General features: G+C 41.0%; 1 protein-coding gene across 1 annotated transcript; it reads left to right on the top strand.

Moving 5' to 3' along the window:
• Window positions 1–4,227: 4,227 nt before the first annotated feature.
• On the top strand, window positions 4,228–13,673 carry LOC145402571 (putative glutamate receptor). Its single transcript, XM_080274571.1, has 13 exons — window positions 4,228–4,318; window positions 4,841–4,947; window positions 5,409–5,531; window positions 5,861–6,081; window positions 6,605–6,733; window positions 6,841–6,999; window positions 7,282–7,372; window positions 7,601–7,901; window positions 9,324–9,547; window positions 10,974–11,154; window positions 11,636–11,735; window positions 12,266–12,395; window positions 13,587–13,673. The coding sequence occupies exons 1-13, from the start codon at window positions 4,309–4,311 to the stop codon at window positions 13,671–13,673; spliced, it is 1,863 nt and encodes a 620-aa protein (XP_080130697.1). The 5' UTR covers window positions 4,228–4,308.
• The last annotated feature ends 1,575 nt before the right edge of the window (window positions 13,674–15,248 follow it).

Here is a 15,248-nt window from a genome sequence, read left to right as displayed (position 1 = left end):
CAGTTAAGAAAGCACCCTTGCACCACATCCTTAGCGATTTATTTTTTGATATGGGACACGGCGTAAAACTCAAATATGCTTTTATATATATATATATATATATATATATATATATATATATATATATATATATATATATATATGGCTGGTTAATATGCTTTTGCGTGTTGTCTATGCACAGTACGGAGATATTATAATGATTTATATAACATGGACGTGGACAATAACGTGGAGCTTCCTTATCCGACGAGAATACGGACCCTAATTTGGCACAGTTTAGAGGTCAGTTAAAGTCCTAGCCCACCACACAACCCTCATCCCTTTAACCATACTTGCGCTATTAATTTTTGGTTAAGTTTAATGTCATCTATAGGAAAATTTATTTGGCAGCTGAACATGCGAGAATGCTAGGGATGGCGGTCGAGAAAGCATAAATACGTACAGTGATACCCATGACAAAGGCCGCACACTTTTTTTATTCGGTAGTCATCGAAATGATTCATGCCCAAAAGCGTTTGGGAAGCGCACCTGAAATGAGCACAAAAATTGGAGAATGGTTTGCATGTAAGGTGTAACCCAGAAATTCGAAGACGTATATGAGGCATTAAATATTTGACTCACTTCACATGGTACTGTCTTTATAATCCTTAAGTTTTTATGCTTTCGTATTCCTATTTCTAGATCCTTCCTATCGCATTTATGGCTTACTCATAATTAGGACTGGCATAGCGATGAAGGTTATTCTTACTAAGGAAGGGAGTTGTAACAGGATGGCGGTGGACACAAGCTGTGACAAGGACGGCCAAGGCATCACATGAATGACAGTCGGGTCTTCTCAGATTTATCTGAATTCTGTTTGTCTTTTAAATCACTCAACCCGTGTAGCAGTCTGAGGAAAGACGAGCAGACAGACGGCAGGCGACAGACCAGAGACATGCCAAACTTCCTCGCCCAATACAGGAGAGTGAACATGCATATCACCCCTTCCTTGCCACTTCCTCTGCAGGGGTTGTTCGAAATAAATGTATGGTTGTAAAACTGCTCTCTGTCAAACCTAATTTCATTCTGCGCAACACTGTCAGGTTCATTTTATTCCGTACAGGATGCTATGGAACATCGCAGATCATATAGGAAAACCGTGATGGCTGAGCGAGTGAAGTTCGTGTACTTGTGGCTGGAGGGAATGTCTCTCCGGTCCATAGCAGAGCTAACAGGTGCCAGCGCCACCACCGTGCAGAGGTGGGTCAGACGGTGGAAGATGGAAGGTGTCTTAGATAACAAGAAATACGAGTACATCTCAAGATCGAAGGAAAATCAGCCAGGAAGCTCAGTGGTGGAAAAATGTGAAGGCCAGCAAGGTTGGCTGAAGCCGGCCGAACAGCATCAAGGAAAATGGAAGCCTGCTCTAGAAGTATACAAACCGAATACAGAAACCTGCCAGGTTGAATGCAAAGCCAAACAAGAGAATCATAATGAAAACATCCGACATGCCGCCTTCCAGACGTGTGTTAAACAACATAAAAAACATAATGCCCAGGACACACACATTTACTATGCACAACAACATAGAGACTTTCTGTGCAACACACTACGAACACAACCCTATCCACTGCCTCCAGTCTACAATGCTCTTCTGAAGCCAGTAATGACACTCGATCCCTTTTATTGGATGGTTTATTAATATCAATTAGGTATTTTATAAGATAACAGAGACTTCAACCATTTTTTGGTTTATGCCCAGACACGTACTCCTATCCAAGGTCCAATGAGTATCATTCTTTCACAAGCGTTTTGCACTCTTACCAGGTCGCTGTGCATTTGATCCTGCGGAGGGCTCTCGGGCTTCGCCCTCGAATCTCAGTCACATGTAGTTACACGGGTTCGGTTTCAAACATTGCAACAGAATGGGTGAACGTATGGGCAATCCGTTTACACAGCCGAATGCGCAACAGAACCGGTGCCACTGGTGCCAGTTTATATTCTTATACTTAAATTTTATATGTCGTACCTGTGTGGTGAAGATGGCCAACTTTCACCAATTCAAGTTTTCTACCCTCCCGTCAAGAGTTGTTCCATTTACACATGACTGGCCCAATAACTGTGATCTGCCTGCAATAGTTTTTTCAGCATTGAACGTAGAATTATATATGGAGGCCAGCGGTATGTGTTTTGTTGAGAAAATATGATTTTGTGCTATATTTGACTGTTCAAGTGAGGGCAGTTTTTTATACCGTCACTCCCGCTGCTCGACACTGACGAACAGCTGCATCGGCGACGAACAATCCCCCTTCGATGCGTTCCCCGTACTGTAATACCAATGGGGACAATTATTAGGGGTCAAAACACTCTTTTAGAAAATTTTGATTGACTTGAAATTGAAATGGGCCCATATGTGACCCATCTGCAACCATCCTACCAAGTTTCATCACAGTCCTTCAGCCAGTTTCGGCTGCACTACACACACAGACAAACCGCTAGAAGAATAGTATGTTAGATTATAATGCACTTGTTACCCTTTCTCCCATCTTCATCCAACCCCATTACCTCCAGCAGTTCTGAGCAGCCTTCCCTATTGTACTCATCCATTTTATTTTAACGTTTGTCGTTCGTCCGCATCTTCGTTTCTCTACACATTGATTACCAACCTTTCATTCCTGACTAGATCCAAAAAGTCCAGTCAGTTCCATAATTTTCCTCATAATCACACCAATTACGTCCTTGATCACTTAGCTTTGCTGCTATTCCTATCTGCTGAGTGGTCATAAAAAAATAAAAAACTGCCTTGGTTAACCTTTTAATCGAAAATGTATCGGTGGTATAATCAAGTGATGGAGAAGCCTGCCATACAAAGGGACACAATATGGAAATGCAAGGATATGTAAATTTAGTTTATTTGTTTGTTGTGCTACAGTTGCCAAGGGTGTAAATGAAAATATCTCTTAACGTTGTGAATATATACTGTAACGAATATATGTAATAAAATTTTTCTTTAACAGCTGGTTTCCAGAATTTACGGCCATCCTGAAAAAAAAAAAAAAAAAAAAAAAAAAAGGTATCTCTCGGTTCAGACGTCCACACAAGAGTGAACTCTGCTTCATTACTGGAAACTTGCAGCTAAAGCTTAACCCAAGACACTGATAGGGATTAGGGAGAATGGATGATGTATTAAATGGAAACAAATATCATTCATTGCTCAATTATTGATTATGCCGTGTATTCTGACGCTGATTCAGAATTAGTTTGTAAGAAAGGACCAACAGCTTTAAGCCTGCAAAATTACTATTTCAAAGAAAATTAAACCAAATAGGGTGAATATTAATTTTGAAATGTTTGAACATATTGCGCGTAAAATACTGATACTCGTCAGCAGAGGGATAAAGACTAAGGAAGACAGTACTAGAGTTAAATAGTTTTACACAAGAAAGATTGATAATACCTGTTAATTGTCTTAGAGAGTTGGTAACCGTGGTAACCTGAATGATGCAGTGGGTAGCCCGGACACAATCTTCTTTTCGGATCCACACATCCCGACCTACTGCTATATGGGGAGGGTAGTGAGCCAATGCTAACCCGGACACAACCCACCCCACATAGCAGTAGATCGTGTCCAGGCTAGCTCAAGCTCACTACCCTTCCCCACATAGCAACAGGTGGGTGTGTGCATCCGAAGAGAAGGAAAAACGTTATCACACAGCAACTACTCACCTTCTAGACCTGCAGGGGCGAGATGGGTTCCAGCCCCACACATGTGAGGGTGTTTTTGCGGCCCGATGTTAGCACAAAACTAACGATATTCTTTCATCGTCTCTTCCATTTGGCATACAGCTTATATTAAATTATCTTTAAAAAACACGTCTTTGTCCTCCCAAGTTTCAGTTCTTATAAAGCATATGTTGCTATGAATCACCCTTAACTGAATAAAATCGTCTGAGGCAGGTTCCAATGAAATACAAGAGAGAACACGACCAAGACTGGGATTAAAATGTTACCAATGTTAACACATTCAGGCTCCTATACGTAACCTCAGCTGAATTAGATAGTCTGGAGGAAAGTAGTAGTAGTAGTAACAATAGTAGTTGTTGTTGTTGTTCTTGATGGTAGTGGTGGTGGTGATGGTGGTGGTGTCATCACGTGAAGGCTTCTCTCTCCAGTATCTGGCGGGATTTAAATACATTAAGCACCCAACCATGAGATAATTAATCTGGTATTCGTCTTTGGCCAGATATGAAGGGAGCGGCGACCCTGCTTCTAGCCACCTTCGCCTCTCCACTGGTGCAGCCAATACCACTACCATCACTACCACTACACATGCAACATGGTTAGTTCCTTTTGGTGCAAATAGCATTACATCAGCACGCATGAAAATATGGTAGTATAGGCTCTTGGGGGGGGGGTTGTGTTGTTCGGGATTTGTGTGTGTGTGTGTGTGTGTGTGTGTGTGTGTGTGTGTGTGTGTGTGTGTGTGTGTGTGTGTGTGTGTGTGTGTGTGTGTGTGTGTGTGTGTGTGTGTGTGTGTAGACAAAATATCTCAAACATTTTATATCCCATTTTAACCAAGCTTCGTGGATGCTTTGAGAGTCTTTCTGGGATATTACCTATTATTTTTTGCACAATACGTCAAAGGTCAGGGTCATTTAGTAAGGTCAGTTTGACACCTTTGATCCATTTTAGATCAAATTTAGTGGAGACTGTTTTGAACCTAACTTCAGATGAATGGTTTCCCCTTAAATGACTAATATCGCTTGGCAGTGAAAATATAAAAAATAGAAAGAAAAAGGAAAAGAATAAATCATGCTTATGGAAGGGTTACTTTTTTCTAACAAAATCTGTTTGGGTTTAGATGCAGTGAAAGAGACCAGTGAAGGTGTGACGGCACTGAACGCCGTGCTGGAAGCTGCACCACAACACGAATCCTTCGTTATGGTCATTACTCAGAAACCTGAAAGGGTAAGTTCGGCTTCCACATACAGTTGGCTTAATGCAACTTTAAGAAGGTCAGATAAACTAAAATATTTTGTATAATTAAATAAGCTTATTTGCCATAAGGTACGTACATGTTTACTGTATTAATATTAGAAACCCATTTCGAGAAAACCAACATATATCCCTGCACTAATAACAAGAAGAACACCATAAAATCAGTAATCAAATTCAAGCTACTTTATCACACAACAAATAAATTACTGGAGGCAGATAAGGGCTAGATGGATTAAGGACCTTTCACAGTGAGCATAGCATTACTTTGGCTGAAGGCACCTGTACCTATCCTAGAGGTCTTAAGAGTTCTGCCAAGAGCAAATTTTAGATCTGTCTCTTATTAATTAGTAACTCAGTGACAGTGGCTCTTCAAGGCCGACACCTGAAAAAAGTCCAGCAATAGCAGATATTTCTGTTTTCCTTATTGTCAGTTTCGCAGTGTGAGTGGTGTTGTAGCGCCGTGGGGTTTGGGGGTGTTCGAGGTGGCGGCGGACGGTCAGGACGCTAACGTGACGCAGGCACAGCTCTCCCAGATGATTGATCAGGCTCGCCGGGTAGGTATGAGATATTGTGGCTTTCCCATCAACACTGAAGGATATAGCACTCAAGATACCAGTAATACAAGTAGGTTTCCCTCCTGCTATTTTTTAGTTGTTTGACTGAAGTAAAACAGACTTCATATTGTCGTATAACAACAGCCTGAGTGTCAGTACCGGTGTTGATTGGATGGGATAGGCGAGCAACTTCCGACGTCTATCCAGATCAGCCACAACTAAGGTTTTCATCGCAAATGGTGATAGAATAACCATTCATAGTCAAGGATAACTGAACCGAATCAGTATATCATGACGCCCCCTAACCCGCACCCCTGTGGCGCCAGCAGCTGCGGCAGGTGTCATGGTCCGTGACGGTGTTGGTGGTGAGTGACGACCCAGCCTTCCTCGCCGCCTTCGCCGAGTGGTCCCTCAAGGGCCGCCTCCTGGTGTGGTCAACGAGGCTCCTCGTCCTCACCCGCCTCCCACTCCACCGCCTCACCCACATCCGCACCACACTCGCCATGACAAATTCCATGTTAATCATCCCTACGCCTAGTTCAACAGTGAGGTGAGAGTTAATACACAAGGACTCATATCATGAGGAATTATCTCATTCTGCTTTGCTCTCTCTCTCTCTCTCTCTCTCTCTCTCTCTCTCTCTCTCTCTCTCTCTCTCTCTCTCTCTCTCTCTCTCTCTCTCTATATATATATATATATATATATATATATATATATATATATATATATATATATATATGTGTGTGTGTGTGTGTGTGTGTGTGTGTGTGTGTGTGTGTGTGTGTGTGTATTGTACATTAATGCGTATTTAACTTATTTTGCTGTATATCATCAGTCGTGAGATGATTTTGTATGTTTTTGAACATGTAACTGAAGATGTGTCTGTGAAGCGCTATGTGAATAAAGGATTTAATACGGTATGTTAGCCTCATTGTCTGACTGTGCTATCAGATTCACCGATGAAGAGGGTGAAACGTACATCCCACTGCTGTCAGGAAGACTGAAACTGAACATCAAAAGAACAATGTCGATTGTTCCTTTTCAAAAAACTGTTATTGAAATTTCGTTTTCAGATATTCGGTTTATGTGGAACTGCCGTACACTGGTGAGGAAGGTCGGCCAGTCCAGGTGGGCACACGGACGAACCAGCAAGGTTTAACCCTCACTTCACATTTGCCAGTTTTCCCTGAAAAGTTTGAAAAGTAAGTTTGTTATATTCTTAGCTACTATGTGGTCTTGACATGGCAATATCTAAAGCAAGTTCATGAAACATATTCTATAGTTCTGCTCATATTCTTTCTCGTTCAAGGCTTGCTAATAGACCTCAGTTGAAGGTGACGTACGTGCAGTTTTCCTCAACCGTAACGAAGACAGTGGACGACCCAACGTCTCCCGGAGGGAAGAAGACCATCATTCTGGACCCAGATATACGGATCTTTGATGCAATTGCAGAAAATATGAATTTTACGTGAGTTATAACAACATGAAAGGCATAAATACTTGTAACATAACACTGCTGACTATTTTAGTTAATCAGTTCCTTAACGTTAGTAACATGTAAAAGCCTCTGTGATTATAATGGAGGGCAACATTTTTGGAAGTAGGATTTCTTTCTTTTAGTACTGTATATAGATACACATCTTATTTAATATGCCTGCATCCAGTATCATTTGATATTTCAATTTATAACTTTACAGTGTAAATTTTGGCCTCTTATCCTTTGACGAAATGCAATTAAAATAATATTAAGTTTCCAGATCAACTCACCAGCAGACGGCGGATGGGGTATTGAGCTGGCAAATGGATCCTATAACGGGATGATGGGGATGCTGCAGAGGAAGGTTAGTGTTTTTGTACTCCACCTCCATAATAAGGAATATATTAGTCTGACTGAATCTTCTGTACTGGCATACTCATAAACTGGCAGACCTGTCCCATTAATCTCTAAAAAGACACAATAGAAGCTTTTACGTTCACTGCGGATTTTTCCTTTTAAAATCTTCCTTATTCAGTGGCTGGCCGGACGGGAGACAGGAAAATCAACGCCTAACTGTGCTTATATTTTACAGGAAGTGGACATAAGCTTATCTCTCTTCCACGTCACCCACCCACGAACCCGCGTGGTAGACTTCGCAGTTCCTGTTATGGTCTGGTATATTCGCGTCATTGTGCATCGTGGCAGCCCTGAGGTAGACCCATGGGGATTTTTGCTGCCACTGACTCCGCTGGTGTGGATGACTCTATTGTCCTCAATGTTGGTGGTCATCTCTGTTTTCATTGTGCTGTCCAACTTCTTATTGGACAAGACATTACCCCGCACCAAGCTTGAGAAGACCATATATTGCTCTATTCGTGTGCTTTTCCAGGAAGGTAAGATGTCGTTCCATTGATTCAGACGAACCAGCGGTTCAGCTATATTTCACGTACTCTTTCAATTTATATGCATATAATTTCTTGCTGCATCTAGTTTCCGATTTCATCTTATACACACACCTCCAAACTCATTCAAAAAGCCTTGCAACTCCCACTCATCACTTAAGAGTACAGTGTCATCAGCATTCAGTACAGGCAGTTACTAAATTCAGGACTCTCTCACTGGGGACACTTAAACATCTGCTGCCCAGCCATTGTTTCTTCTTTGACACAGATATCCATATATCGAACAACCACTGAGAAGGCACATCCTGTTTTAATCTAACATTTAAATCAAGGAACTCACCCAGTTAATCTTCCACACACACTGACTCCCTGGCACCGTCAAACATACGCTTTACAAGTTTCAACACTTTCTCATAAACTCTATATATTCTCAGCATCTTTCACATTCCTTGTCTCTACTCTTTCATACCCTTTCTCCAGTTCCGTGAAGGCAGCAGTCAACTAGTTTTCCATCTTTGAATACATCTCAAGAAGATGTCACATCTACACACTCCTTTCCCTTCCTAAAACCCTCTTGTTTCTCTCCTACCATTCCTCCATTCCTCCGGCTTTCACCTTCACCCTGTCCGCAACTGTCCTGCAACATATCCACTCCATTATTCTAAGAAGACAAATGCCACTAGGACTGCCGCACACCTCTTTTTCCTTTTCCTTTGTTCAAGATAGCTATTATACCTAACTTCACTCATCTGGCGCTGACATTTTTAAGGGCCAATCTGTGAATTTTCCAGATTCATTTAGTCACCCACTCTATCCCACATTTCACCATTTTGCCACACACTTCATCAGTTCTTGGTGTTTTCCCCAATTTCACTTTCTTCTGTGCCCTCGCATATTCCTATCCTCCAAATCCTTTCCTCCCTTCTTACCTCTCTTATCCTCCCAGGCGGTGCTCAACCCCTTATACCAGCACTACTTTTGTTCTGTACATTCAACAACTCTTTAAAATGCTGCCCCTGTCTGGTCACTTTCTCCCTTTCCTCCACTAGTTTTCCGTCATTTTATCTTTCACCATTTCACCGCCTTCCCTGTCACACTCTCTTACTTTTCCCTTCCAAATTAACTTCCTCCAGTTTACACACAGGCTTCATCCAATCTCTTCACTGACTTTTTCTTTTCTCCTTAGCATTTTCACCAATCTCTTCTCAGTGTACAACTACGTTATCTCTTTCTTCTCCTCTACAACCTCATTCCCTCTGTTTCCTATTCTGACCCCGATTTCTTTCTTCTCCCATTCAACAGCCTTTTTCGCTTCCTGACTCCATCACGCTGTACTTTTTACCCTCTTACCTCTTTTCCTAATCTCACACACCACCGCACACATCATAAGCCAGGGATTAAATATGATTACAGATCTAGGCGTGCGCAGTGTCTCGGAATGGTGGTGGTGGGAGCGAGTAGTAATGAGTGTGTGGATGATGACAATGGTGGTGTTGATGCAAAGCTACGCCGGCAACCTCATGTCCCTCCTGGCCGTCAGATACATACCGATGCCCATACAGACATTGCAGGACATCGTTGACAACCCTGTCACTCTTATTGTGCCAACTGGCACAAATGTGGCACGTACGTTCTTGGTCAGTGTCAGTCTTAGTTTCATTTAATTTTTATATTTATTTCTTCTCTCTGACGCTGTACACTGAATGATATTCGTGAGAAGGAGCAACAAACAACCAATTATTATGTCTCTGTCTACCTGTGTTGGAGGAGGCATTAAGTGACTGGTCTGTCCGTTCGTAAGACTTTTGGCGGCGGCAAAACGACTGACGCCTTGCTTCGACAACTCGGGGCCCGAGTTCTCGACGTTTCATTAAGTTCTTCCTTTCTACAAACTCAGCATAAGCATGTTTACCTCGATTTTGGGAAAACTGGGTAAACTTTGTGCATATCCTTTCTTTTCAGGCAGCTTAACACACAGCATATTGTTTATCATTCCTACATACCACAGAATTTATCTCACCCCAGCATCTTTACAACGGAGCCATGAGCAAATTACTTAATACTCTTATGTCGCTTTGTGACGCTGTATTTTCTTATTATCTACTAGGTTTATAGGCAGTAAAAATGAATCTGTCTTTCAGATAACCGTGTTTTTTTTTTTTTTTTTTTTTTTTTTTTTTTTAAGGAAACTTCTGTTCAGTTTTAGGGCAACCTGAGTATCAGATCTTCCAGAGTACCTGCCTCCATAATAATGTATGAAAACTTTTGTCTGGTCAAAGGTTTGTGAATCAACGTCTGAACATTTAATTAGAACTACATTATCTCTCTTACTTTTCCGAAGACACAAAAGTCCGTACAGTTAATATTTACTGTTAGTCAAGGGTGTTAAAGTTTTCCTCTCTCTCCTTCTTATTAGTTTGTTTGTCAGTTTTTCTATACTGCATGGCACTGTTCCTCTTTCTCATGGCAGATAATGCTGGAAGATTCAGACAGACGAGGATCATACATTTGTGTGGCCACAGTGTACCCAGATGAAGAGGAAACATAGGAAGGGTTAATTGGACTAATTACCCATGAAATTGTCTGCTATGTGGATATCTATAAGAGAATGGAAAGCGGAGTTACGATAATTATATATGAATACAGAAGGAGTGATACAGTACTCCAGAGACATGAGAATGCGTCAAGTCTAATCATACCGTATGTTATTATACTTTTACACAAGATATACAAAAGCAAGAAAGGACACCGATGTCATGGCCAGTCAGACATAGTGTGCAGCTTCAGAAAGATAAAGAACTAATATTTTACCCACTAACAACATATCACTGTGTCGTTATCAGGCGGTGAAATTCACCAGTCAGTACATGAACGGTTCCAGAGAGAATGTCAAAGATACAAATTAATTTTTAAATCACCAAGTGCATCATTTAAGACAGGATTCTGATTATTATTAATATTATTATTATTATTATTATCATTATTATTATTATTATTATTATTATTATTATTATTATTATTATTTAGGAAGCAAGAGAGTAGTGTATCTGCATTTTCCCACAGGACGCTAAGAGTGGTATGTTGGGTAAAGTTGGTGACCTGCAAAAAGTGGGGCGCATCAAGTCCGTGCTTATGTCTGAATACAACGAGTACATGGACACTCATGTGAGGCGAGGGACCCACGTCATTTCTCTTGTGGACACCAGAACGACAGAAATGATGGCGCAGGACTTTTCTAAATTAGGTAAATTTTGCAAAAGGCAATGTTTCAGTTTTTTGGTGAGTAATCGTTAGGAAAACATATTACCCTTATTTTTAGCATCGCGGCGACCGATCTGTGAAGGATATTTTAATTTTTCCAAAATCACTGCAAGAAGAGATTTGATGTGTATGGTTACACAGTTTTGGGTTGATATTTAAAGTCCTGCAGTTGGAAAAAATACCACTCAAAAACATATAGTTCCAATACGGCAATTTTACTATATAATCTAAATACATCACACATGAAGCCTTTACGCCCAAACCCAATCTTTTAGAAATATAAAGTATATGACTATTGATAGGTTGTATTGTTACCTTGCCCTTATAGTCGTCCCCACTACATGGTATTTTTCAGTTTTAATAGGTACAGGGTCAGCAGACAGCCATAAAACACAATTTGAAGGTCTGAAATCTGCAACATAACCCCACCACACTTAATAGCATGGATCTTTTTTGTTTACCAGGCAGGTGTGACTTCTACCATGCTCAAGAGGAGATTAGTCCCATGGTGGCATCGTTTGCATTTGTGATGGACAGTCCACTGCTCCCGCCATTTAATAAAAGGTGAGGGTGAAAAGCATAAGAGTTGTCAGAATGAAAAACAAAGAAGATCCTGAGGAATGCTCGATACAACATGATTACCTGTAGAGAATTGCATAAGACATATACAGTACATGATTTTATTTTATTAAAAAAAATAACTTACCTTCCAAGCTTCAGTTTGTAAAGACGACATGATTTTTATAAAGAGTTTGGCAGTTCTTGCTCTGTAGTAGGTATGTCTACTGATAAAACTAGAAGCTCGGTCATTGATAAGGAGTAGGGGAAAGAGTTTGTTGGAGTTTTAAAAACTGCTGTATAAAAGGAGATTTGTATGAGGCCAGTTCAATAAAGCAGCATGAAAGATACAGTAATTATCTACTATTCTCTTAATACTTGTAATGGACGCAGTATATTTTACCTTCTTTCATGCCGAATGTTGAGAGACAACTGTATAAGCAACTCAGTATAGCAGGATAAGAGAAACTATTATTACACCTCAACTCTCTTAGTACTTGTAATGAGTGCTGTACACTGCGGTTCCTTTCCTGCAGGGTGTTGAGAGTGGTAGAGTCAGGCATCTACTACTACTGGCAGAAGCTGTACAACCCAAACTTCACGACCTGCCTCACTCCTCCCAAGAAGGTGGTCGTCAGGACAACACTGGGACTCACTAATCTATGGGTAAGTCTTGTTGAACTTTGTGAATTCCATAACTTTACCTTTTTGACTCTAACTTTATCTAAAATTACCATCTGTCCATCTTGATTATTGGGTTCTAGCCAGAGATTAATTCCAGAAAATGATGCTAGTCACGAAGTGCTGTGGAAGGGATGTAGAGCCGTAGCAATGCCTGCCACTGATCTGCGTGAAACGAGCAGCAAAAGGACGAAAATCGAGGCTAAGTTAAGTTGAAGAAACCATAATATAGAGATAATGAAAACACGGTTGAACCCATGAGATGATCTTGTTGGACTGTTACCATATCAACCTTCGGAGTCGATTTTTTTTTCCTTTTTCCTTTTTTTTTATTGTTTTTCTTTTCTTTTTTCTCTTTTCTTTTTCCTCGAGCAGGTTAGACTCAGTTCCTTCATCCATTTTACTATAATCCATTCTCCTTATCTTGGCCCTGATTTTCGTCTGTAGCTCAGTGGCAAAAAGAGACGATGCTATGGCTTTACATATTTTCCATAGCACTTCTTCATGACTAGCACTATATTTTGATAATAATCTGTTGTTTCAAGCCACTACTAGCGATGGAGAGATGGTAATTTTAGGCCAAGTTAGAATAAAAAGAGTATACCTAACCATTTGATGCCCAGTAGGGAGTGTAGGTACCTCAGGCTTTTATGTTTAGTCCCGACGTTTCACCGCTTCAGCCCAATGACGTATTTTATTTACCTTATTTTTGCTACAACGAGACCATTTTATTTGTATTTGTTAATGTATCTATTTATTTTCTGACTGAAGGTGCTTGATACAGCCTTCATTAACCCGTTCACTACAGGAATTTAAAAAAAAATTGTCTTGAGTCATCGTAGTGAAGGTAGGTATTAAGTCGACGGTGACCAGTCGCTCTTCCCTAAGCGGCATTATACAGGCAATAACCCCAGTCAGCTCTTGGATGCAAACTCTTACGAGTCACGCTCATCTGGAGCACATTAACCCATTTAACAACCACGAGTCTACTTAGTTATATGGCTACCACTCAACGTAGTAAATAGTTTCCTGGGCTACGTGAAATAGTTTGGCTTCTCAGTCCGTGTAAAGCCACTTGAAGGTAGCGCTACATGAAGTGAGTGGATGGTATCGGTTATAGATAGATATGAATAGACAGAGTTTCCAGTGGTGTTAATGATTAGTGTTGTCTCTCAGGGCACGTTGGTGGTGTTGGTGGGCGGCAGTGGTTTCAGTGGCACTGTCTTCCTCATGGAACTCCTCTGCTCTCGTCTACTTCGTTGATGCACGCGTAATATTACAGTACCAATAATAATAATAATAATAACAATAATAATAATAATAATAATAATAATAATAATAATAATAAAACATACATGCCTAGTTTTACTGACCCGAAATTAGACCACACTGCCTACCGAAACAAGGGAAACTTTAACTAACGAGAGGGGTTAAAACTAAAACTGGGACGAGAGGGATGAGGACAGGGATTCTACCAACCTTGCATCTCCCACTCATCGTCACATAACAGAACAGTACATCAACACACAACAGTATAGGCAGTTTCCGAACACAGTCCTCTCACTCATAAAGGGCATTCCAGCTTTCACTTCCCTCCCTTGTATATTTTTCAGACACTTTTGTTATGTAGGTATATTTTCCGATAAGTTTTAGAAAATGGGTGATACAAGGGTTTCCTATGAAGGATAATAGATGGTTACTCGTAAAATACTGAGCGCAAATACTCCAACATGTACTATCGATTACATATATGCCGTACGACAGTTTGTGTGTGTGTGTGTGTGTGTGTGTGTGTGTGTGTGTGTGTGTGTGTGTGTGTGTGTGTGTGTGTGTGTGTCAATAAATACTTAGGCTGTGGCCTGGCCACCTCACTGGCAGCCTGACCCTGGGCGGCTGACTGCTTCACCATCGCCTCTCCGCTGGTAAGTCTTGAGAGTGTGGCGCCGTGCTGGTGTGGCTGACGGTGTTAGTGTGGTGCTGGTGTGGCTGACGGTGCTAGTGTGGTGCTGGTGTGCCTGACGGTGTTAGTGTGGTGCTGGTGCGGCTGACGGTGTTAATGTGGTGCTAGTGTGGCTGACGGTGTTAGTGTGGTGCTTGTGTGGCTGTGGGTGTTAGTATGGTGCTGGTGTGGCTGACGGTGTTAGTGTGGTGCTGGTATTTTACTATACGCCACAGTGAAAGCAAGGTTTCAGTATACACTAGCGAGAAGGCAGTGGCATCAAGTAGGCACAAAGGAGAGAAACTTTGGAGTGAATGAAAGAGCAAGAGCAAAGACAAGTGTTGCAATACTCATGAAAAAAAAAAAAAAAGAGTTGTGAGTTATAAGAGCAAAGCCAAAGAGGTGTATGAAAGAATAGGGAAAAAAAATAGTGTTGCAGTACTGATGTGGGAAGAGTTGTGGGGTTGTGTGAGCAAAGGGCTAAGAGGTGAGCGTAAAGTTAATGAGAGTCAGGCTGGAAAAAAAGGAAAAGAAAAAAGACAAGGCATTGATTTGGCTCTCGGACATATTTCAGATCAATCCTCTGTCAAAACTCGGATATATTTTTACAGGAATAACTATACCCTTCATTTTAACTAGGTGAAAAATTGCCATCTCTCTATCTTGAACGCTGAGCTGTAAAAGGAGATTAACACGAGATTATGATGCTAGCCACGAAAAGCAATATGGACAGGATAGTCAGCCATGGTATTGTCTCATTCTGGCACCGAGCTACGAGAAATAAGCAGCAAAAGGGCAATAATCTCCACCTAATTGAAATGAGCGAACTATAGCTAGGCAGATTGGCACTGAAAAAAAATCCCCACACTCGTCACTTGAATTTTTATTTTTTATGCGTG

Source organism: Coenobita brevimanus, chromosome 58, assembly GCF_032717465.1.
Source record: "Coenobita brevimanus isolate Jiangsu-jjx chromosome 58, ASM3271746v2, whole genome shotgun sequence".
Lineage (NCBI taxonomy): Eukaryota > Metazoa > Arthropoda > Malacostraca > Decapoda > Coenobitidae > Coenobita > Coenobita brevimanus.
Note: the sequence above shows the minus strand (reverse complement) of the source record. Positions and strands in the feature narration are given on the sequence as shown.

Bases quoted from the DNA above. Each gene is read 5' to 3' on its own strand.
- LOC145402571 (XM_080274571.1), top strand. The intron at 7,000-7,281 runs GTGAGTTATAAC...AATAATATTAAG, and splicing joins GCAGAAAATATGAATTTTAC to TTTCCAGATCAACTCACCAG. The intron at 9,548-10,973 runs GTCAGTGTCAGT...ATTTTCCCACAG, and splicing joins ATGTGGCACGTACGTTCTTG to GACGCTAAGAGTGGTATGTT.